Consider the following 24,645-nt stretch of genomic DNA (forward strand, 5'->3'; position numbering starts at 1 on the left):
ACAAAAGTCCAGTATTGAGAGCCAATTGGAAAAGCACTTCATGACAAGCCTGACCTCTCCCAAAAAGTGATCGTTGGAAGAGTCACAAGAACTCCCTGGTCCTTGTTAAACACTCCAGAACGGTAGCACTCCTAGCCTCACCCAATAAAGCCCGAGTTATTTTAAAAGCAGATTTTCTTTTATCAATCCAACAAACCATCTTGAGAACCAAACGTGGACAGAAGCGAGCCCCTGGGTCAGCCCCTGCACCGGAATGCTGTATGTCAGTCAGCAGGTGATCTCACCCCGAGGCTCCAGCCAGCAACAGCTCACAAGGGAGGGATCAGCCCTTCCCCAAGCCACAGCTTCTTCGACCTGGAAGGAGTCTTTGCCCTTCTCCCATGGCAAGGTCCATGCGAACATCACCACAAGAGACGGCCTGATTATCCTGAGTAGGTTCCTCCCTGCTGCCCAGTGAAGCTACTATCATCTCTCAGTAACACCTGCATTCCCTCCCTCCCAGCACATCAACATCTGAACAGATGGCCAAGACCAAGTTCCCCTGTCCCTTCAGTTGTCAGTCTGGACATCAGATCGGCAGAAGGAAAGATTCAGGACCTGAGACTCTGCCAATAGAAGCTAGAGAGCAGCCACAGGGACCATGGGCTCTGCCCAGAACCTGACACTCAGTTCCAAGAGGAGGGAAGCCATGGGAGTCCCCAGAAGCCAGGATTCCCATCTCCCTCCTCTCTCTCCCCTCTCCCACAGTAAAAACATGCTTCTGTTATTCCCATTAAATAGAAATATATTTATGTTTATACATATATACATATATGGGTTGAATTTATATATGTATAAATATATGTGTACATGTTATATAATTTATTTTATATATATTGTTTATAATATACATATTATTAAATATATTTATATATTATTTATGTTATATATGGTATATATACTGTTTCTGACCCCAGAACACCCCTCTAGCTACTACTCTTTGCTCCTCACTTTTCATCTACTCATTTTAAGAAAACCACGAGTTCTTTCTCTGCACTTTCTCATCTCCCTCAACTAACTATAATCTGGCTGCTACATGACTCTCCCCACCATGTCACAGAGACTGTTACAACAGGGTGCTTGGCTGGCTTGGTCCGGTAAATATCCAACTCTTTATTTCGACTGAGGTCATGATCTCAGGGTCATGAGATCCAGCTCCGTGTAGGGCTGCGCACTGACCTTGGAGTCAGCTTAGGAGTCTCTCTCCTCTCCCTCTGCCCCTCCCCCCTACCCACTTGTGCACATGCATGGGTGCTCTCTCTCTAAAAAAAAAAGAAAAGAAAAGAAAAGAAAAGAAAAGAAAAGAAGCTGTTACAATAACAGTATTTATTAAAGTATTTAAACAACTTTTTTAAAAGATTTTATTTATTTATTTATTTGACAGCCCCCCGACATGGGGCTCAATCCCAGGACCCTGAGATCATGACCTAAGCTGAAAGCAGAGGCTTAACCCACTGAGCCACAGGCGCCCCTTAAGCAACTTTTTAAAAAGGATTTTACTTATTTATTCATGAAAGACACAGAGAGAGAGGGGCAGAGGGAGAAGCAGGCTCCCCACTAAGCAGGGAGCCAGTGTGGGGCTAGATCCCAAGACCCTGGATCAGGACCCTGGGATCATGACCCAAGCTGAAGGCAGATGCCCAACCAGCTGAGCCACCCAGGCACCCATGTTTAAATAACTTTATCATGACCTCCAGACACTGAATACAGCTCCGATGTATTAGACAGTTCCTGACCCCTGAACACCCTCTGCACTTTCAGCTCAGGTGTCTAACAATAGGAAAATGGATAAACTGTGTTATGACCAAACAATGAGGTACAACTCAGCAATAAAAGTTAACACACTGGGGCGCCTGGGTGGCTCAGTGGGTTAAAGCCTCTACCTTCGGCTCAGGTCATGATCCCAGGGTCCTGGGATGGAGCCCTTCATCAGGCTTTCTGCTCAGCAGGGAGCCTGCTTCCTCCTCTCCCTCTGCCTGTCTCTTTGCCTACTTGTGATCTCTGTCTGTCAAATAAATAAATAAAATCTTTTTAAAAATTTAACATACTATTGGTAACACACCCACATGACACAAATTCAATCTCAACATCGTTATGCTGAATGAAAGAATACTTGCCAAAGAAAGGATACCTGGTAAGAATCCATTTACATGAATTTCTAGAACGGGCAAAACTAGTCTGTGGGGTGGGGGGCATCAAAAGAGTGCCTGTCTAAGAAGTGTTAGGAGAGAACTTCTTACAGAGGTGATAAGGTTCTATATCTTGATATGGATTCGCATTACACAGGTGTATACATTAATCAAAACTCATGGATGACAAAGCTAATAATGGTTGATTTGTAACTAGGGGGATAAAAGAACCATAAACATATATTTAACTCTAGTTAACAATATGCATGTTGAACTGTTTAGGGATGGAGCATACTAATGCCTGAAACTTATTTTGAGATGTATCAAAATGTAAGATGGATAGATAGGGGAATACAAGGATGGGTAAATGGGAGGTGCCTGACTAGCTCAGTCAGTTAAGCATCTGACTCTTGATTTGGGCTCAGGTCATGAATTCAGGGTAGTGAGATCAAGTCCCACATCAGGTTCCACACTCAGTGGGGAGTCTGCCTGAGATTCTCTCTCTCCTTCTCTCTGCCCACAACCACTGCTCTCTCTCTCTCTCAAGTAAATAAATAAATCTTTAAAGAGAGAGAGAGAAGGATGAGTAAATAGATACAATAATGAAGCAAATAAAGAAAAATGATAATTATAGAATCTGGATGGATTGTACATGTATTATATTATGATTTTCATAACAAAATGGGAGAAAGGGAGTTACCATAATGTCCTACATGCTACATTAAGTAGAATCAAAGAAACCTGGGTTCAAATCTTGCCAAGGCCATTTCCTACCTGTCTGATCTAGGACAAAACTTAGATGTGCCAAGATCCAGTCTCATAACACATGAAAGAAAGGAGATGAATAACACCTGTGTCACAGGGTTCTTGTGAGGATGATAGAGCATATGCAAAGAGTTTGGAAAGGTTTCATTGTGACCAAAAGCTATAAGGAAAAAAGGGGGGGGGGTTTCCATTACAAACTCACAGAAATTCTAGACTTAAAAATAAAAATATCCATTTTTCAACTTCTAGCTCTCAGGAAAGAGAAAACCCTAGATGCCAGAAATAGAGAGAATAGAAAGCCAGAAGAGGAACACATGAGCTGATACTGGAGAAACCCTTAATAGGGCTTATAGACTGGAAAATATCTCTAAAGATGAGAAGCTTCAGTTCTCACCATCTTACAGGGACAAGAGACAGGGCTTTGGGATCATTCAAGTTAAATTAGGAGTAACCTACCTAAAGTCCAGATTTTTGAAGAGCTGCATCCTTAGTGAAAGAGGGCTAAAAAAACTCTCCCAGCAGCCCAGGGACAGAGAGTCTCTTCCTTGGTCTCTCACGAGAAGCCTGAACACCAAGCTTACACCAGATGATGATTTAGAGTTGGACATATACCATGTACATTGTGCAGATATTCCAAGTCAAATAGTTAAGCAAAATAAAACCTCTCTGTATGGTCATCCCTACAAGTCAGGCAGTACAGAAGTACTGTAGGGAAAGAAATCACCAATGAAAATGGCAAACCATACCAAAAAAAGTTTACCATCAACAAGAGCTTTCAGACACAATAGAAGAAATGGCATATCAAGAGCTTCTAATAACTGAACATTCTGAGAGACAATAAAATAAGTGTATTTAAAATAATAAAAAACAAAAAGAGAAGAAACAGAAACCATAATGAAATACCAGGCAGGTTTCTTGAAGAACCAAATAAAACTTCTAGAAATGCAAAATTTAAATTTTAATACATGAGTCTAGTTGTAGATTAGATGGAGATGAAAAGAGAATTACTGAATTAGAAACACCTATGAGGAAATCACTCATAAGATTGCACAGAGAGAGGGGCCCCTGGATGATTCAGTCATTTAAGCATCTGCCTTCAGCTCAGGTCATGATCCTGGGGTCCTGGGGCTGAGCCCTGTGTCAGGCTCCCTGCTCAGTGGGGAACCTGCTTCTCCCTCTCCCTCTGCTCCCTGGCTTGTGCTCTCTCTCTTACTCTATGTCAAATAAATAAAGAAAATCTAAAAAAAAAAATTGCACAGAGAGAGAAAGCAATGGAAAGAATGAAAGATAATTAAAAGAAAAAAAGGGAATGAGAAGTTCTGACAAATATGTAATAGGAAAGAACAAAATGAGAGAGAGATAATATTAAAACATAAAACAACCAAGAATTCTCAATAATGATAAAAATATGAATCTTAATAAGGAATAATTACTCCAATCCTCAAGCAGATTATATAAAAGTAATTTCATGCCTAGACATATCATATTAAAATTGCAGGCCACCAAAATAAAACTTCAAAAGCAACTAGAGAGAATAGACACATTACCTCAAGGGACAACTAGGTTTACTGCAGACTTCCCAACTTCTCTACAGAAGCCAGAAAGTAATAGAATATTTCAAGGATCTTCCAGTGCTAAAGAAAAGTAACTGTCAACTTCAGTGTTCTACATCCAGCTATATTAACATGTAAGAGGGAGAATGAAATTTTTAAATTTCAGCAAAAGACTTACTACTTACAAACTTTTGGTGAAAATGCTATGAAGCCTTCTACTTCAGGAAGAAGGAAATTGAACTCAAAAGGAAGGAATGGATGAGCAGAGAAAATGGAAACATGTAGGTAACTCTAAACAAGTACTGACTATAGAAATACACAGATAACAGTGACAAAGGCTCAGTACCCAGTAAGTGCTTGACAAATGTTTATTGGTTGGTGAGTCTTGTGTGCACCCCTCTTCTGAGACATAATCCCATATATGTTTTGGCCACGAACTCAGAAGCTCTTCAGCTTATGACTGTCACATTCTATTGACTTCTTTATTCTAGGAACTTTATCATTACTGGTCTACCAAGAGTATCCCTCCATAATTTAAGCATAACTTTGTTTTGTTATTTTATCTTTTTAATTTTTACCACCTTCTGTGGGTAAGGGAGGAAATTTCAATTGGCGTGCAGTCTACCATTTTGAAACTCAGTAAGTTTTTGTTGAAATGGAAAAAACTATTCCCACCCACTGATAGTACACCCAAGAAGAATGCCCCTATTGCCTACAAAACTCCAGAGTTAATTGTTTTGTTTTGTTTTGGTTTGGTTTGGTTTGGTTTGGTTTGGTTTGGTTTGTTTTTTTGGTACGTTCCTTGCCCAATGTGGGGTTTGAAATCCATTACCTGAAGACCAAGAATCACATGCTCTATGGACTAAGCCAGCCAGACATCCTCAAGGTAGTTAGATTCTTACGTGGTGATTTAGGGTTCCAAGTATAAATGTTCCAACAACCAAAATAAAGCCTGAGAAATCACTCAGCGTCACCTCTACTGTACCATATTGGTCAAAGTAGTCACAAACCCACCCATATCCAAAGGGAGGGCACGTAGACCCTGCATCTCAAAGGGAGAAGTGTCACAGAATTGGGAGGACATATTTTTTAAAGGTTTTATTTATTTATTTGAGGGAGAGAGAGAGACAGAGTTAGCCAATAGAGTACAAGAGGGAAAGAGAGGGATAAGTAGGCTCCCTGCTGAGGATGGACATGGGGTTCCATGCCAGGACCCTGGGATCATGACCTGAGCTGCAGATAGCCAGCTGTTCAACCAACTGAGTCACCCAGGCACCCCTGCAATTGAAAGACAGCTGAAATTTGGTGCAACTGAAAGTGAGAAGAACAAGGAACAACAATAATGAAATCAATAATTTATCGAGCATATATACTATGTTCCAGATATTTCCATATATCATTTATCCTTATGTCAAACCTGTGAGATAGGTAGGAATCACATTCCCCTGGTTACAGAGGAGGAACCTGCACTCACAGACTTGGTGTGAAAGTCCCAAGTCATGCAACTAACAAGTGGTCAAATTCACACCCACAACAACCACACAGCAAGGCCACACTTTTTATCCACTCTGCTGTCGTAATTCTTAAAGTCCCTAAGCAATGATAACTCACTCTAGTCCTGACTCCTGGGGTTGCCTGGGAAGAATTCAAGCCTGCATCCAGCCATCAGGATTGGGAGGTGGCATCCCTGAGCAGGGGCTTCCTGTATAAACAGGAGGCGCATGGGAAGTGGCTCTGTGGTGCCGGGACAATGGGCAGTGAGCAGGCAGGGCCTCCTGTCTCCGGTGGGCGCTCAGGCCTGTGGGCGGCTGGGCAGGAACAGCTGGGGCCCTGACTCCCTGATGCCTGGCCCAGGAGAGGAACTGCCCCTCTCCTGGCTTTTCCAGGAGGAAGTTCCCCACTGATTCTCGGGAAGCCCTTCCCATCAGAGGCCTTGGCTGTGCCTAGACCTCCTCTTTCTTCTTTGGGAGCATGTTGTCTTTAGGGCTAATCTGGGATACAGGCCTCCTCTGAAGTCCCCGTGGCCTGGAGGTTTGAAGGGTGTGGGCAAGCATGGCCAGCCTCAGATGCCCATCCAGGAGGCAGCCACCACTGAACGTGCAGTAAGGAAAAATCATAGGGCGGTAAAATGCAAAAAAAAAAAAAAAACCACACACACCAGGTGGGGGTCCTGTGAAGCAAAGAGACTCCACATCCCAGCTCCAGTTCTAACTAGCTGAAGGACCCTGGCAAGACATTTAACCTCTCTGAGCTGCAGTTTATACATTTGTAAAGTAGAGAAAATACTATCTATCTAAAAAGACTTGTTTAAAGATCAAACATAATAGTGTGTAACCAGCACCTCGTAAGAGTTACATGAATAAGAACTATGAGTATTTAGGGCACCTAGGTGGCTCAGTTGGTTAAGCGACTGCCTTCAGCTCAGGTCACCATCCTGGAGTCCCGGGGGATGGAGTCCCACGATGGGCTCCCTGCTCAGGGGGGGAGTCTGCTTCTCCCTCTGACCCTCCCCCTTCTCATGCTCTCTCTCTCTCATTCTCTCTCTCCCAAATAAATAAAAAAACTTAAAAAAAAAAAAAAGAACTGTGAGTATTTAAAGCACATAAGAAACCCCCCACTTTGTTCCACAACTAGTATACTGCAGTATCTTAATATTCGCCATCAGAGAGACTCTGTCACCACTGAAATACCAATCACTCCATAAGGAGCAAGGTGCCACAGGCCCGGGGAACTAGAGAGGGTGGGTGCAGGGAGGGTCCTGAGCAGGCCTGACCAACATCTTCCCAAGGTCTTTGCAACATGGCACACCCTTGCTCACCTCCAGCTTCTTCGGCTGCTCCTGCCCAGCCATGTTACAGGCTCCCCACTCTACCCATCTATCTCTTTCAGTGTTCTCTTCTCTTTCCCCACATCTTCCCTGGGTGACTTCATCCTGCCCCACCTCTCTCCTGAGGCCAGGTCTATGTATCCCACAGCCTTCTAGACATCTCTATTGAAATGTCCCTCAGGCACTTCAAATGCAACATGCAACATGTCCCACACAATCATCTGGCCCAAGAAACCTGTGCCTCCAGTCTTCCCTGTCTTAGCTAATGGCCAGGTACCACATCCAGTGACCCTGGGAGTGGTTCTAACTCCTCCCTCCTTCCCCCTTCAATCAGTCCAGTCTCAGTTTCCACTTCTTCCTTTTCTTTTTTTTTAAGATTTTTATTTATTTATTTGACACAGAGAGAGAGAGAGAGCACAAGCAGGGGGAATGCCAGAGAGAGGGAGAGGGAGAAGCAGACTCTCCAATGAGTAGGGAGACCAATGCAGGGCTCGATGCCAAGACCCTGGGATCATGAACTCAGCTGAAGGCAGATGCTTAACCCACTGAGCCACCCAGGTGCTCCTCATAGATTCCACTTCTTTTTTTTTTTTAAGTTTTTATTTATTTATTTGACAGACAGATATCACAAGTAGGCAGAGAGGCAGGCAGAGAGGAGTGGGGAAGTAGACTCCCTGCTGAGCAGAGACCTGATGTCAGGACCCTGAGATCATGACCTGAGCTGAAGGCAGAGGCTTAACCCACTGAGCCACCCAGGTGCCCCTAGATTCCACTTCTTAAATGTCTCTCAAGGCGTGCCCTTATCTCCAACCACCAGCCCTGTTCTTATTGTCGGCCCAAGATCTCTCTCCTGGACTCTCCACACTGCAGCCAGAATCCTCTTCCCAACATACAAGCCCCCCTTTCACTCCCACAGAACACCTCCAGTGGCCTCAAAATGAAGTCCAAGTCTCTCAGGGAGGCACCTTCAGCCCTCAGTGATTTAGACCTTACCAACCTGTCCAGCCTCACAGCCCTGTCCATTGCCCCTCCCCACACTGGATGCTGCTAAATCCAGCCACCGTTGGTTCTCAGAGAGCACCACTCCCTCCCTCAACTCTGGGCCTTTATGTACATACTTCTTACTTGAAAGTCCTCCTCACACCTTCCCTGGCCTTACTCATCCTTCAAGACTTAGCCCCAGGCTCACCTCCTCCAGAAGGACTTCCCCTACACTCCCAAAGCCTTGACCCTCCCCATCACAGTTCTTATCATCCATATTTGCATTTGTCTGTTTACCCATCCAACTCCCTACTAAGCTGCTCTCCCCCAAGGGCAAGAACAAAGCTTTCTTCTCTGGATCCTCAGGCCTAGCACAGGGCCAGTTCAGAGGAGATGCCCAGGTAAGTTCATCTGAATGCATGAATAAATGAATGATAAATTCTACCAACCATGCAGTGGTGCCTAAAAGCAGTCTTTGGGGGCAGCAGTCTCAAGCAAACCCACACATGGCAGAAGCCTCCTTCTCCCAGATGGCTCCTATAGCTTAAAGTTTGAAGAAAAAACAAAGCCCCAGGTGCCAAAGAAAATCTGGTGGGATCTTAACAGAAATCTTCTTCCCAGACCTGAAAAATGAAGAAACATCAGGAAGCGTTCGGTAAACACAGACTGCCATGTATAATACGCATTCTACATGGGCAGATTTCCTAAGACTCAACCTGGCACAGAAGGGGTGTGTGGGTGTGTGGGGGTGGGTGTGCACACACATCTTACACAGAGATAAGGGAAGACACACATGTATCTGTGTGTACACCTGTATGTACATATGTGAGCATACAAGTATGCAATATCAATGTGCAACTGTGTGCCATGGGCACACCCAAGCCTACACGATTCTGTTTTCTATTCAAATGATATTCAGATTAAGGAAAGACCATCCCTTGACATATAAATAATGTCCTGGAAGGCTTTGCCCAGTCCCACAACCCGTGGGCACCCATTTCTCATTGAAAACTAGGGCCAGGGTACTTCAGAGGGCTCAGTCTGTGAAGCCTCAGACTCAGTTTCTTCTGGGGTTATGATCTCAGTTTCTGCAGGGTCCTGGGATCCAGCCAGCATAGGGCTCCACGCCCAGCAGGGAGTGTGCCTGAGGATTCTCTCACTGTCCCTCTGCACCGGCATCCACAGGCTCGCTCTCTCTCTCTCTCTCTCTCTCTCTCTCTCAAATAAATAAATAGGGAAAGGAAAGGAAGGGAAGGAGGTGAGGGGAGGAGAGAAATTAAGAAAGAGAGGGAGGGAGGGAGGGAGGAAGAGAAAGAGGGAGGGAAAGAGGGAGGAAAGAAGGAAGAGGGGGTGGAGGAAGAAAGGAGGAAGGAGGAAGGAAAGACAGTCCCTCCTGTCCTTAATGAAGTACCAGCCATTCTCACACAAGGTGTTCCCTCCGTGTGGAATTCACCTTGTCTCCAGTGGTGCCCTGCCTAAAGAATGCCTTAGCTGCACCTTCTTTGGGCCTTAAAAGCCCCTGTTAAAACGTCTCGGGAAGCGGCCACAGCGAAGCTGCGCTCAGATCCCCCATCTCAGTACCAATGCTCTATTCCCTTCCTGGGACAGGCACCGGAGCAGGGCTTAGCGGTGGGAGGCAGTGCGAGCTGCCTGGTCTTGACTGTAGGAAAGTCAGAGGCCTCCCGGTCTCCCGGAAAGCACCAAGGAGGCAGGGAGATGACCAGGCGACCGCTGGGCAGAACCCCCAGCCCTCCCGGCCTGGGTGGTAAGGTTCTGCGTGTTGGCCTTGGGCTCCTGCGGGCTTCCTGCGCGCGGCGGGGAAAGATAACACCCGCCTGCCCCCGAACGCCGACGCCGCTTCCGGCGGCCTTGGTGGGGGAAGTGGCGCGGTACAAAGCGAGGAAGCCCCCTACCTGCGGGCGAGCCCCGTTTCCGGCCCCATGGGACGCGCTGAGCTTGGTCAGCGTCCTGCACTCTAGCGCGCGGTCAGGCCAGGCACACTGGAAGCTGTCCTTGAGGCTGCTGATCGCCTTCGTCCTAGAGCCTTCCAGGACCCTCTCCTATCCTGAATTCCCCTCCTCTTGATGCTGACTCCTCGCTATCATAGAACACGCACATTTGGACCCACTCCTGGTGTCTACCTTTCACAGAACTATAATTAAATCCTGGAGCAATTCATACTAAAGTGTCAACGACTTATAACATTTGAATATCTAATCTTTTCTCAGACTAATGTTCACCTGAAAGAAAGAAGCACTAAGTATGGAATTACAGACATTCATTTATCATTTTCTGCCAGACACAGATACATCAGGCACTAAATATACAAAGATATTAAGAACACAACCACTGGGGGCGCCTGGGTGGCTCAGTGGGTTAAAGCCTCTGCCTTCAGCTCAGGTCATGATCCCAGGGTCCTGGGATGGAGCCCCTCATCCGGCTCTCTGCTCAGCAGGAATTGCTTCCACCTCTCTCTCTCTCTGCCTGCCTCTCGGCCTACTTGTGATCTCTGTCTGTCAAATAAATAAATAAAACCTTAAAAAAAAAAAAAAAAAAAAGAACACAACCACTGCCCTCAGGGAGTTCACAGTCTAGCAGAAGATGGGGGGGGGACAATTAAAATACATATACATATAGGGCACCAGTGTGGCTTAGTTGATGAAGCCTCCAACTTTCGAGCTCAGCTCAGATCTTGATCTCAGGTTTATGAGTTCAAGCCCTATGCTAGGCTCCACACTGGGCATGGAGTGTACTTTAAAAAGAAAAAAAAATATATATATATATATATATTTATGATACACATAATATACATATATTATATGTATATATATCTATATACATATATATACATATAAATATATGTGTGTCTCTTCAACAATTGGTGTTTGGAAAATTGGACAGCCACATGTAAAAGAATGAAGCTGGACCATTTCCTTACAACTCAAAATGGATGAAAGACCTAAATGTGAGACAGGAATCCATCAAAATCCTGGAGGAGAACACAGGCAGCAACCTCTTCGACCTCAGCCACAGCAACTTCTTCCTAGAAACATCACCAATGTCAAGGTAAGCAAGGGCAAAAATGAACTATTGGGACTTCATCAAGATAAAAAAGCTTTCACACAGCAAAGGAAACAGTCAACAAAACCAAAAGACAACCAACAGAATGGGAGAAGATATTTGCAATGACATACCAGATAAAGGGCTAGTATCCAAAATCTATAAAGAACTTTTCAAACTCAACACCCAAAGAACAAATAATCCAATCAAGAAATGGGCAGAAGACATGAACAGACATTTCTGTAAAGAAGGCCTCCAAATGGCCAACAGACCCATGAAAATGTGCTCAACATCACTTGGCATCGAGGAAATACAAATCAAAACCCCAGTGAGATACCACCTCACACCAGTCAGAATGGCTAAAATTAACAAGTCAGGAAATGACAGATGTTGGAGAGGATGCAGAGAAAGGGGAACCCCCACTACACTGGTAGTGCGAACGTAAGCTGGTGCAGTCACTCTGGAAAACAGTATAGAGGTTCCTCAAAAAGTTGAAAATAGAGCTACCATATGACCCAGCAATTGCACTACTGGGCATTTACCCCAAAGGTAAAAATGTAGTGATCTGAAGGGGCACGTGCAGCCCAATTTTTATAGCAACAATGTCCACAGTAGCCAAACTATGGAAAGAGCCTAGATGTCCATAGATAGATGAATGGATAAAGAAAATGGAATACTATGCAGGCGTCAAAAAACTGAACTCTTGCCATTTGCAATGACGTGGATGGAACTAGAGGGTATTATGATAAGCAAAATAAGTCAATCAGAGAAAGACAATTATCATGTGATCTCACTGATATGTGGAATTTGAGAAACAAGGCAGAGGATCATAGGGAAAGAGAGGAAAAAATGAAACAAGATGAAACCAGAGAGGCAAACAAACCATAAGAGACTCTTAACCTTAGGAAACAGAGGGTTGCTGGAGTGAAGGGGAGTGGGAGGAATGGGGTGGCTGGGTGATGGACACTGGGGAGGGTATGTGCAATGCTGAGTGCTGTGAATTGTGTAAGACTGATAATTCACAGACCTGTACCCCTGAAACAAATAATACATTATATATTAATAAAAATAAATAATTTTTTAAAAAGAAGGAATGACATAATTAGAATATCACCATTCTGCTAATGAACACTAATGAATAATGGCTCTAAACAGTGGTCATCAATGGCTGTGAAGATCCAAAAGAAAAAAACAAACTTTGGTGTCCCCTGATGGAACTACAGAAGAGTGTTGGTGAAGTGTTCTTGCCAAAATATCAAAAGTGACCCGACCAACCATCTAGATCTATAATGCACTGGAAATAGAGGACCAGGGAACATGCTAGAAGATGCCACAGGGATGCAATCACAAAATCCAGGCTGGGAGAAACTCCATAGGACAAATGTCCCACTACTGTTAACAGATATATTGCAAGGAGGAAAAAGAGAGAGGAGAGATACCTATAGATTAAAAGATACTTAAGAGACATATAAACCAAATGTAATGTATGGATCTTGTTTGGATCCTGACTCAAACAAACCAGCAGTAAAATCCTTTTGAGATTATTGAGAAGATTTTAATATTAACTGTGAATTTGATACACTAAAAATAAATCTCTCTCAATTTTTAGGTATGGTGATGGTATAGGAGCTATGCTTATTTTAAGTGCTTATATTTTAGGGATATAAATTTATATATTTATGAGTGAAGTATTAGATGGGATCTCTGGGATTCACTTCAAAAGAATCTCATCAGGGATGGGTGAAGAAAAAGGTGAGGATACAGAGGAAACCAGATAAGGGTTCATTGTACTATCCTCTCTCCTATTTTAGGTTTGAAATCTATCATAATAAGATGTTAAAAAAACAAAGAGATCAAATATATCAACATCATCACCATCATTGGAGCACATGGTTGGCTCAGTCAATACAGCATGCAACTTTTTTTTTAAAAAGATTTTATTTATTTGACTGAGAGAGAGAACACAAGCAGGAAGTAGTGGCAGAGGGAGAGGGAGAAGCAGGCTCCCCAGGGGAGCCCAAAGCAGGACTCCACCCCAGGACTCTGAGATCATGACCTTGAGCCAAAGGCAGATGCTTATCCAATTGAGTCACCCAGGCACCCCAAGCATGCAAATCTTGAACTTGGGGTGATGGGTTTGATGCCCACATCTGGGGTAGAGTTTACTTAATAAAATAATAATAATAATAATAATAATTGCCAAGATTTTTTAGTGTCTCCTCTGTGCCAGACCTTGTGTTACTTTTCACACTGAATCCTATTTAGTCTTCTCAGAAACCTTGTGACCTAGATACTATTACTGTTTTGCAGATGAGGAAACTGAAGCACAGAGAGGCTAAATAACAGGCCCAAAATCACACAGCAAATAAATCAGAGAGTCAGGATTTAAGTCTAAATCTGTTGAAATCCAAACCCAGATTCTCTCACACTACCGTTTCACTCATTGACAATGACACTGACTTCCCAGGGTACAGACATCACTCTCTCTAATCTACAGATGAAGAAGCTGTTCAACAATAACTAGTAAAATTTGAAGATGTCTGTGCCCTTTGACCCAGCACCTCTCGATAAACTGTAGCACAGAAGCACTAGCAAACATATATAAGAATGTCCTTAGAAGGACTACTGGTAACAGAGTAAAGAATAGTAAATAACCCAACCATCCCTCCATGGAATGTGGATAAATAAATGGTGGTGTGTGCACACAATGGAATGGTGCAACATAGTGAAAATGAATGGGGCTTGTTTTTGTGTATCAACTAGGAACTTTTCAGAAACATAAGGCTGAATGAAAAAGCAAGCACGTGTCTTTCTATAACAGCAGGATACCATTAATATAAAGTTACGCAACACAAAACAGTACTAAGTATTGCCTAGAAATGGATACACATGTAGCACAAGTATAAAAACAGTTATGAGATTACTAAGCACCAACTTTATCCTGGTGATCTCCTCAGGACAGGGAGGGCAGAGAGGGATCAAGGAAAGGTACCGGAGGGTCCTCAACTATATCTGTAAGATTTATTCTTAAAAAGAAAGACGTGTGTTAGGCTGTGGAGAAACAGGAATCCCGTACACTTCTTATGGGAGTGTGTAATATTTCCATTAATAAGAAGGTAATTGGTAATATCCCAAAGTTACAAATGCACAAACCCTTTAACACCCTTTGACAAAACTTTTAACTTGTAGAAATTTTTTACAGATATATGCACATACCTACCATATATTTTTACAGATATATGCCCATACAATACCAACAATTAGATATATACAAGATTATACATTACAGTATTATTTATAAAAGCAAAAGATTGGGGGTGCCTGGGTGGCTCAGTCAGTTAAACCTCTGACTCTTGGTTTTGGCTCAGGTCATAATCTCGGTCCTGGGATTGAGTCCGCATCCACATCCGGGCTCTGGGCTCCATGCTCAGCAAGGAGTCTGCTTCTCAACCTCTCCCTCTCTCTCCCTCTGCCCCTCAGCCTCCCCCTGCTTGCACAAGCTCTCTCTCTAAAATAAATAAATAAATCTTTTAAAAAGGCAAAAGATTGGAAGAAGCCTAATACTCTAAAGTCTAATGCTCTGAAAGAAAATTCATTGATATGGAAAGATTTCTAAGATATAGAACACTGTGCATTAGATGCAGCCATGTGCAAAAGGTGAAGGAGGGAAGGAGAATGGATGTACATGTGTTTGTATATGCACAAACTATGTCTGGAAGGATATATGTAAAACCAGAGTCACTGGATACCTGTGAAATGGGTGACCTAAAGACAGAGGTGGAAAAGAGACTTTTCACTGTAAGCCTTCTATATTTTTAATTTTTGGTACATGTGAATATATTGCCTATTTAAAAATGATAAAATTTGGGGCACTTTGGTGGCTCAGTCAATTAAGCATCTGCCTTCGGTTCAGCTCATGATCTCAGGGTCCTGGCATAGAGCCCTAAGCCCCATAGGGCTCCCTGCTCAGTGGAGAGCCTGCTTCTCCCTCTGCCTCTGCCTTTCCCCCTTCTCCCATCCATGCACTGTCTCTCTCTCTCAAATAAATAAATAAAATCTTTTTTAAAAATTAAAAAATGATAAAATTTTAAAACTCAGCAAGGTTCCATAATTTCCCAGGCCAATATTCGTAAGAATTAGGACAGAGGTCTGTGTTAACCACTGGTGCCTCCCAGCCTGTGGGGGGCGTGCATCAATTAGAGTACCAGGACCTCCTTCCCATCTGCACTACCTCTGTGGCCTAAAGCAGCCCTTGTATATTTCTGGACCTGAGTTTCCATCACCTAAATGAGTGGTCCCTTCCTGTTCAAATAGACTACCAATCCCCATTCCTCAGAAATGTTGCCTCCTAGCAAAAGGCTAGGTACCAAGAAGTACCTGGAACAAAGCATACCAGAATGCTGGACTGTTCCCACTCAAAGCACCAAAATCCTGACCACTGTTTCCCCAACAAAAGCCTGCTTGTACCACCACAGCAGCCTGTCAGCAATTACCCCCAATTACAAACCCAGAGCCCGGGAAGCCCTCAATTAGTCTGAAAGGGGGCCTGAGGAGGAGCCAGCTGCACAGAGCATAGTGCCCATATATCGCCTCCACCCACAGGGCCAGCACACTCCTCTCACTCAAGTCCAGGGGCTTGGTTACTTCGTAACAATGCGCTTAGGACCACAAGAAGGCTGCTGGTTCTCCTCTGAGTGACCATTGCCTGCAGGGCCCAGTCAAGTCTTCTTGCCAGAAGTGCAGTTCTCCAGATTTCAGGCTTTCTCCCAAATCAGACCACACAGATCTACCTCCCTACATTAACACTTTCCAAGGCAAGGTGCAACATCTCTAGGTTCTAATCTCCTTCTAGGAGAAGATGAACATTCCTGGACAAACCCTGCAGATGGAGAGATACCCAGGCTAATGCCCTTCAAGCATCATGGTCATGGGCTTGGCTCAGCATTTGGGAGGAGGACAAAATACCCATCTCTTCTCAGAGAAAGATGGCCTCTAAGTTCTGCTCTGTAGCATCCAGAAGTAGGCAGCCCCTGATCCAGTCTTCTGCAAATGCCCCAACCATCCCTGCACCTCAATTTCTTCATCTATAAAATGAGAATAGTACCAACACCTTGGATTTGTCATAAAAATGAAATTAGAGCACGCATGAAAAGTCCCTGGCTCAAAATAAGTGCTTATTAAAGGATATCTCTTATACTCCTTAAAATGATGCTGATGATAATTGCTGGAAGTACACAGTGGTTTTTAGAGAATCCTATCTATAAGGAAAAGGCCCTGTTACAATATATCTGTCTGTACAGTGCTGTAGTTTGTTCTACTTTGGAAAACCATTGGGCAATATCTTCTGTAACTACATATATGCCTATTCTCCTAGGTATTCACTCAAGAACAATAAAATACCCTTCACAAAAAGTCATGTACAAAAATGTTGACAACAGCTTTATTTATGATATCTCAAACCTGAAAACAATACAAATGTCCATTCATAGGTGAGCAGATGAGCAAATTGTGGACTATTATACAGAAATAAAGAGAAATTAATGTCTGACATATGCAACAAGATGAAAGGATCCCAAAAATATGTTATGCAGAAGAAACCAGACACAAAAGAGTACATGTTGTATGCCCCATTTATATGCAGGCAAAGTTAATCTATGGTGATAGAAATCAGAATACAGTTATATCTTGGGAGTAGATATTAAAGAGGAAAAAATAAAAGGGGACCTTCTGAGGTGACAAAAGTGTTAATATCTTGGGGTGCCTGGGTGGCTCAGTGGGTTAAAGCCTCTGCCTTCGGCTCAGGTCATGATCCCAGGGTCCTGGGATTGAGCCCCACATAGGGCTCTCTGCTCAGCGGGGAGCCTGCTTCCTCCTCTCTCTCTGCCTGCCTCTCTGCCTACTTGTGATCTCTGTCTGTCAAATAAATAATATCTTTTTTTTTAAGTGTTAATATCTTTTTTTAAAGATTTATTTATGTATTTGAGAGAAAGAAAGAGCACAGTGGGGAGGGCAGGGGGACAGAGAGAATCTCAAGCAGACTCCCCACTGAGTGTGGAGCCCAAGTCAGAGGGTTGATCTCACCACCCTGAGATTGTGACCAGAGTGGAAACCAAGAGTCAGATGTTCAACTGACTGAGTCACCCAGGCGCCCTAACATTCCATATCTTGATCAGGGCAGTGGTTACATGGTATATTACATATAAAAATACATCAAGCTGTATACTTGAGATGCATATTGTTTACATATGCAAGTTATACAGCACACACACACACACACACACACACACACACCATTTTGACGTAAGGGAAATCTTCAGAAGGCCAGTAGTGCAAAACACAAAACTCAGCCCTTCTGTTCCCCTTCCTCTGGACTTCATCAAAGACAGGCATCAAAAATGCCCTCCTGCACAGAAGGTTTTTACATGGTGCCCATTTGTGGAGAGAAACTTGAGCAGGAAATGAGGATGAAGAGGAAGGGTTCTTTCAGCCAACTCTGCATGGGCCTTCTTGGCCAGACAGCAGGTTTTACCTTATAAGCTGGCTGCTGCAGATGCAAAGTCCACTCCATCTCTAGTAAAGTTTATTAAGTGTCTCACACAGGTCCTCAACATGAGAAAGGTGGCTTGTCTCCTTGCCTAAGGTTCAGCACCATGGCTGTGCAGCTATAATGAGCATATAGTCCCAATTGCCAGGGGGACTCTCAGATCCTGAGCTGGCCTTCCGTGGTCCAGCCACTCTTCCCCACCTGCAGTCCCTTTCTTGGAAATTCCAACTTTATTACAAGGAAAGAGGCATCTCTCAATTCTCTCTGTGGAGTGGAGGCATTTTGCAATGCCATTGGAATGCATTAAGTCAATCCTGGTGGATTGACTCTGTGGCTTAAAGTCCGCTGAGTGACAAGCGGAGGACAGAGTCTCTACCCATCAAGACTTACAGTCTGGGTGTGGAGAAAGGCAACAAGCCAACTTTAAACAACACATCACGCTCTCAAGCATGGGGTGGGGGCGCCTAGTGGCAGGGTACTCACTGTTCAGGGCTGAAGAAAATGGCTTGGGGCCAGGGGAGTTATAGCCACGGAACACCAAAGGAAGCTGGTGAGCAGTTTCTGCCTCCCTAGAATTGTCTCTCTGGGAGCTTCCCAAAAGTCTTTGGAGAGGGAAGGTCCCACAGTGTCCAGGAACCACCCCCCGCACCCCACCCCGCCACCTTTTCTCCTTGAATTAGGCTCAACCAGGAGAAATGCCTACCACTGCCCTGCAGTCTGCCTGGTGAAGGGTAGGGCACACACTCCTTGGGGCAAAGAGGTGATAGTGAACTTGAGGCCCAACATCGGTGAAGTATGGAGGAGCCCAGAACTCTAGCCTACTACCTCCCAGCCCAGCCTTCCACAGGGTTTGGCTGGTAGGATTCACTAAGATACCAACTGGAAACAGCTCTCATCTGTGAGTTCTTCCCCAGAAAGTGTGGTGGCTTTTCCTCTCTCTCTCTCTCTGTCCCTCCCTCTCCATTTCCCTATTCTCTCTCACTCTTTCTCCCAAGCAAATATTTGGGTGAGAGTCTCTGCTAATCCCAAACAGGCAGAATAACACTGGCTGGCCTGGGGCCTGGCCTTGTGGGTGTGTGCAGAAGAACCAAGCCCGCGCTCCCGCAGCAGCCTGTCAGAGCGGCAGGGAGTTCAGCTGCAAAACAGAGACGGAGCTTGTGTGAATGGCCTGTGTGAAAGTGCCTCAGGGATATGTTCTGTACCTGAGCTTCCCAAAGAACTCTGAACAGCAACCTCACCAAGAGAACATCAGGTGGCCGCCCAGTCACCCTAACCCTGGGCCGAAGACATCAAAAGAATCAGCAGGCTTCTGGGAGTCAGACTTGTGGACAAGAGGTCACTCTGTGTCTTGAGTAAGCTGAGTGCCCAAGTGTGTAAAGAGGCTTAAAGTCCAGGCATCAGAGTGGCACGTTTTCCACCAAAATCTGCAGGATCTGAACTAGTATTTGTGAGGGCAGTGGGGAAAAGGAGAACTGCAGAGGGTACAGGGTTGACTGGAGAGAAGTGCATGGAGGAACGTGACGGGAGTAGAGAGACCTGGAGTCCATGGGGGTGTAGGAGGAGCTGGGAGTAGTGCTGACCGTTGAGGTGTGCAGTCGTGTAGGGATGTGCGAATGAACGCATCCAGACTTCCCTTTCCAGGCGCGCGCGCCGCGGAGGCCATATCCACAAGGAGATGGCTGCGGTAGGCTCAGTTCATCTGTCCTCGCGCAGGGCGGGAAGCCCGTGGGTATTTCAGGGCCCCGCCAGGAAAGGGCACCTCGGGACCCGGTTCAAGCAGCCGGCGGCAACACCGGGCCAGGCGATTCGTGCCCTGGAAGCGCGCTGCGAGCGTCGGGATCGCTGGGCGGCTCACCTGGCAAGACCCTGCCGCCGGCATCCAGGGAGGCACAGCCGCTTCGGCGACTGTTGCGGGATTCCCGGCGTGGCGGAGAGAAGCGTCTCCTTTCGTCCCTCCCTCAGGGCTGAGTGAATTGCTGGCAGCCGCTGTCGGGGCCGCGCCCCCTCGGCTGGTCGCCCGCACCGTGTCAACCCGCGGCGCCCGCGCGGGAGGACCTGCAGAAGGCACTGGCGGCTCCTGAGCTGCGGCCGCAGGCCCCGGGAACCCCGGGCAGAGAGGCTAGGAGCTCAGCCCGGCCCTCCGAGGTGGGCACCGCCCCGAGGTCACTGAGCTGGGGCTTGGCGTCGCCGCAATGCCGCGGGGAGAGAGGATGCCCCCCCCCCCCCACAAGCCTCGATGCAGTCTGCCTGCCAGACGGGATCCCGACCCCGCCAGGAAGCGGGGCCCTACCCAGCCGGCCCTAGAGGGTTGAGAAGTAAACCAAGGCGCGCCCCACCGCTTCCTGGGGAGATCAATACCTGAAAGGAGCAGGACTCCTCCTCTGTCCACTAAGAAACTCCTTCAGAGGAACTCCTTCCTTTACCCCCACCCCCTACAAACGAACGCGCGCGCGCGCGCGCGCACACACACACACACACACACACTTTAAAGGTTGAAAAAGGAGCCGAGTTTGGAATTCGGGGAAGTGATGACACACAAAACAATGCTGTTACACCTGGCTGCTGCAGGCCAGCAGCGGAAATGCCTTTGAGGGTGAGAGAGAGACAGAGAGCCAGCCTGGGTGGTCAGAAAAAAAAAGAGGAGAGGAGAGCGCTCGCGCGCGCGGGTACACACACACACACACACACACACACACACACACACACAGGCTGGGGCCAGAACCAGCTGTTTTTTCCCCCTGTCCAGGCCGAGGGGGGGGATGGGCAGTAGGGTCAATGTGCACAGAACCAAACCTCACACCACTCCCACCCCTAGCCTAGGCATGGATGGAGGGTCGACTGGTGAGAAAGAAGAAAAACACCTGCACTCCTGCTCAGGAGACAGCCAGAGGTTTTTGAAGAGGTGTTGCTTACCCCGGTGTATACTGGGAGCAGTGGAAGAAAACAATCAAGCTACCTGGAGATATTTTCAATGGTGGGTAGATAGAGGAGGATATTTACTGAGGTGAGTTTAGGAGAGCCCTGTTCCCTCTTACTGTAATGGTCAGACCAGACTGCCCTGCTGACCTCTCTGGAGTCATTTTCAAGATACTGAATTCCAAAGAACCCCTCACCTAGTCCTCCTTTCCTTTAATCTCAGAATGTAGATCAGAAAGCCGAGTGGGAAGCAGGCAACACCGGCAGGTGGGCCGTGGGTGCTGCGCCTTGGGTGCTGGGCCCATAAGAGCCCTTAGGCCACAAAGCACTCTTCAGACTTCCTCAGAGACTGGGCTCGGGGGAAGTGGTAGTAACCAGCATTGGGGCAGCCACTCCAGCCATGCTCATCCAGACATAGGACACCCCTGCATGACACCCATTCTGTCCAACTTCCTCCCCAAAGTATCCTGGCCTCCTCAGTACCAAGCAGTTTGGGGTATGAAGATTCAAAACACAAGACAGACCTCTCTCTCACACTTAATGATTGCAGATCTTTTGTTAAGGCTAAGTTAACTGTTAAAAAGCAGAGCTGCCTTTCCTGCCAACATTAATTTCCCCTGAAGGCAGGAGCATTCACCCCTTGGCCCTGGAGAAAGATCAGAACAAATGTCTTGTCAGGAGAGAGATTTGAACAAATGCCTCCCTCACAGCCTCTTGCTCTTCCTCCCAGTCTGTGACAGAATATTGACAAAGAAAGGGGGAAGGGGAAGAAAGGAGAGAGGGGAGGAGAGGGAAAAGAGAGAGAGGAAAAAGAAAGAAGATGCAACATCCTGGAACCACATTTACTGATAGGTGACACACATGTACCATTACATATCTGTAATTATAAATGATTACCCCATAAATATAAATCTCACCTTGTAAGTGCGCATACCTCTGTTTTTGTCCCAGCACATGAGCACCTGGGCAACTGGTATGTCATGTGTCTCAAGAACAGACCCTCCCCATGACTTCTATATGTGATACCGGTGCACATACAAATAAAATCCCCCAAAGCCCCACAACAACGACCGTGAAGGAGCAGGACTAGAGTGGGGTCTACTTGGTGTTGTTAAACCACAAATCCAACTCGTAGGATTACAGCGCGGATTCTGAGGAGGGGTCTGGTCCAGGGGCAGAGCAAGGAAGGGCGGCGCTTCAGACGGAGCTCCTGGGCGCCTCTTCCCGGATCGTCTCCCCAGCCCCATCCGGCCGAGTCACTCTGGAAGCGCGACGGACAGGCCAGGCCAGGCCGAGGTTCCTCGGTTCACTGACACGCGTTTCTGGGCTGATTTTCCGAAAGCCACCGCGCAGCTCTCTCCACCCCAGCGCCGTCCGGCCCCCTCGCCATCCCGCCCCTCCCCCAGCCCCAAGGCAGAAGTTTTGCCCGAAGACCTTAGCAAAGGGCAGAGCAGGGGAGTCGTTTTCTTTCACCTGAAAGCCGCGAGGAGGCTTGGCGCGCTAGGGCCCGAGCTCCTTGGGCACTGGCCGAGTGTGGACGGACCCCGCCTGGGCCCTCGGCATCTCCCGGCCCAGTCCGCAGAGCGAGCACCCGCGGATTGCAAGGGCTTGAGAGAGCGTGAGCCGGGTCGTCCGCCGGGCGCCCTCAGCTCGCTGAGAGGGGGCAGGCCGGTCCGGGCTGTGCGGGGCGTTTACAAAAAGTGACTTGGAGATGAACTCGCCCGTGCGCGACTGGCCGCCCCGCTATAGGGGCGAAGGCGCCTGACGCAAGCGGAACTCGGCGGAGCCCATACGAATCAGAACTGAGCGAGGCTCCTGGCGCACTAGGGATTTCAGGAGGCAGCTCCGCCAGAGACGTGGGTCTTGCCTCGGGAAACCGGAGGGTGGGGGGAGGGGAAGAGCGCCGAAAAGAAAACCCACCGAGGCGGGGACTGGCCTGGGCGGGGAGGGGCGGCGGGGCCGAAGCCCCTCTCTGTTGGGCGGACTCCCCATGGCCAGAGGCTGAGCTCCACTCCCGCCGGCCGCTCCCTAGGGGAAGGGAAAGAGGAGAGGAGCGGAGCGAGAGGCCGCCAGCGAGCGAGCACGGGCGGCATCCGCAGTCTCCAGAAGTTTGAGACTCGGCCGTGTGCGGACTTGGTGCGCCCGTACTCCGCCGCGCCAGCACCAAGGAAAAAGAGCAGGGGCTGCCCGGCAGCGGCGCGCCGGCTTTGTCATGATGGCTAGCTACCCCGAGCCCGAGGACGCCGCGGGGGCTCTGCTGGCCCCGGAGACCGGCCGCGCAGCCAAGGAGCCAGAGGCGCCGCCGCCGCCGAGCCCCGGCAAGGGAGGAGGCGGCGGCTCTGGGACAGCCCCCGAGAAGCCGGACCCGGCTCAGAAGCCCCCGTACTCGTACGTGGCGCTCATCGCCATGGCGATCCGCGAGAGCGCAGAGAAGAGGCTCACCCTGTCCGGTATCTACCAGTACATTATCGCCAAGTTCCCGTTCTACGAGAAGAACAAGAAGGGCTGGCAGAATAGCATCCGCCACAATCTCAGCCTCAACGAGTGCTTCATCAAGGTGCCGCGCGAGGGCGGCGGCGAGCGCAAGGGCAACTACTGGACGCTGGACCCGGCCTGCGAGGACATGTTCGAGAAGGGCAACTACCGGCGCCGCCGCCGCATGAAGCGGCCATTCCGGCCGCCGCCCGCGCACTTCCAGCCCGGCAAGGGGCTCTTCGGGGCCGGGGGCGCCGCGGGCGGCTGCGGCGTAGCGGGCGCCGGGGCCGACGGCTATGGCTACCTGGCGCCTCCCAAGTACCTACAGTCCGGCTTCCTCAACAACTCCTGGCCGCTACCGCAGCCGCCTTCACCCATGCCCTACGCCTCCTGCCAGATGGCGGCCGCCGCTGCGGCGGCAGCCGCCGCAGCTGCCGCCGCGGGCCCGGGCAGCCCGGGAGCGGCCGCGGTAGTCAAGGGGCTGGCTGGCCCGGCCGCCTCGTATGGGCCGTACTCACGCGTACAGAGCATGGCGCTGCCTCCCGGTGTGGTGAACTCGTACAACGGCCTTGGAGGCCCGCCGGCCGCGCCCCCGCCGCCGCCGCATCCCCACTCACACCCGCATGCACACCATCTGCACGCGGCCGCCGCACCCCCGCCCGCCCCGCCGCACCACGGGGCCGCCGCACCGCCCCCAGGCCAGCTCAGCCCCGCCAGCCCTGCTACCGCCGCGCCCCCGGCGCCCGCGCCCACCAATGCGCCGGGCCTGCAGTTCGCCTGCGCCCGGCAGCCCGAGCTCGCCATGATGCATTGCTCTTACTGGGACCACGACAGCAAGACCGGCGCGCTGCACTCACGCCTCGATCTCTGAGAGCCCAGCGCATGCCGGCTTTGAGGATGCAGGGACGTGCGACGCCGGCCTTAGCCGAAGCCGCAGCCGCCACCGCCGGCCGGACCACGCGCCCTCTGGGGCCATCTCTGAGCCAGCGTCCAAGGCCCTCTGAGCCTCCTCGCTCCCCTCAGCTCCTCTTGCCCCTCTTTTGTCTCCTCCGCTTCCCCTCTTGTTGCTCGCCTCCCTGCCCTCTCTGCCCTCTCGCTCCCCCGGCCTACAGGCCGCCTCTCCGCGCGCCTTCTGCAGGCCTCGTCTCCTCGCGGTGCCCTGGCGTCCAGGCTGGACACCCTTTGCCAAAATTCAGAGCGGAGAGGAAGCGCCGGGGCCGAGGTGCAGCCGGGCGTCGGCGGTGCAGACCTCTTGGCCTTCTCACACAGGTCGGTGCGCTCGCGCTCGGCTTTCCCCACCGGGCTGCCGCGCAGCCCTTGGCTGGAAGCGCCGGTCCGGGCGGGCAATGAGACCCG

The 24,645-nt window shown here is 48.4% G+C and overlaps 1 protein-coding gene across 1 annotated transcript; it reads left to right on the top strand.

Moving 5' to 3' along the window:
• The first annotated feature begins 22,802 nt into the window (after window positions 1–22,802).
• FOXL2 (forkhead box L2) lies at window positions 22,803–24,328 on the top strand. The gene has a single exon (XM_032869782.1). It carries the CDS (start codon window positions 23,027–23,029, stop codon window positions 24,158–24,160), a length of 1,134 nt encoding a protein of 377 aa, XP_032725673.1. The 5' UTR covers window positions 22,803–23,026; the 3' UTR covers window positions 24,161–24,328.
• The last annotated feature ends 317 nt before the right edge of the window (window positions 24,329–24,645 follow it).

Source organism: Lontra canadensis, unplaced genomic scaffold (assembly GCF_010015895.1).
Source record: "Lontra canadensis isolate GAN:19392208 unplaced genomic scaffold, GSC_riverotter_1.0 scaffold38, whole genome shotgun sequence".
Taxonomy (NCBI): Eukaryota; Metazoa; Chordata; class Mammalia; order Carnivora; family Mustelidae; genus Lontra; species Lontra canadensis.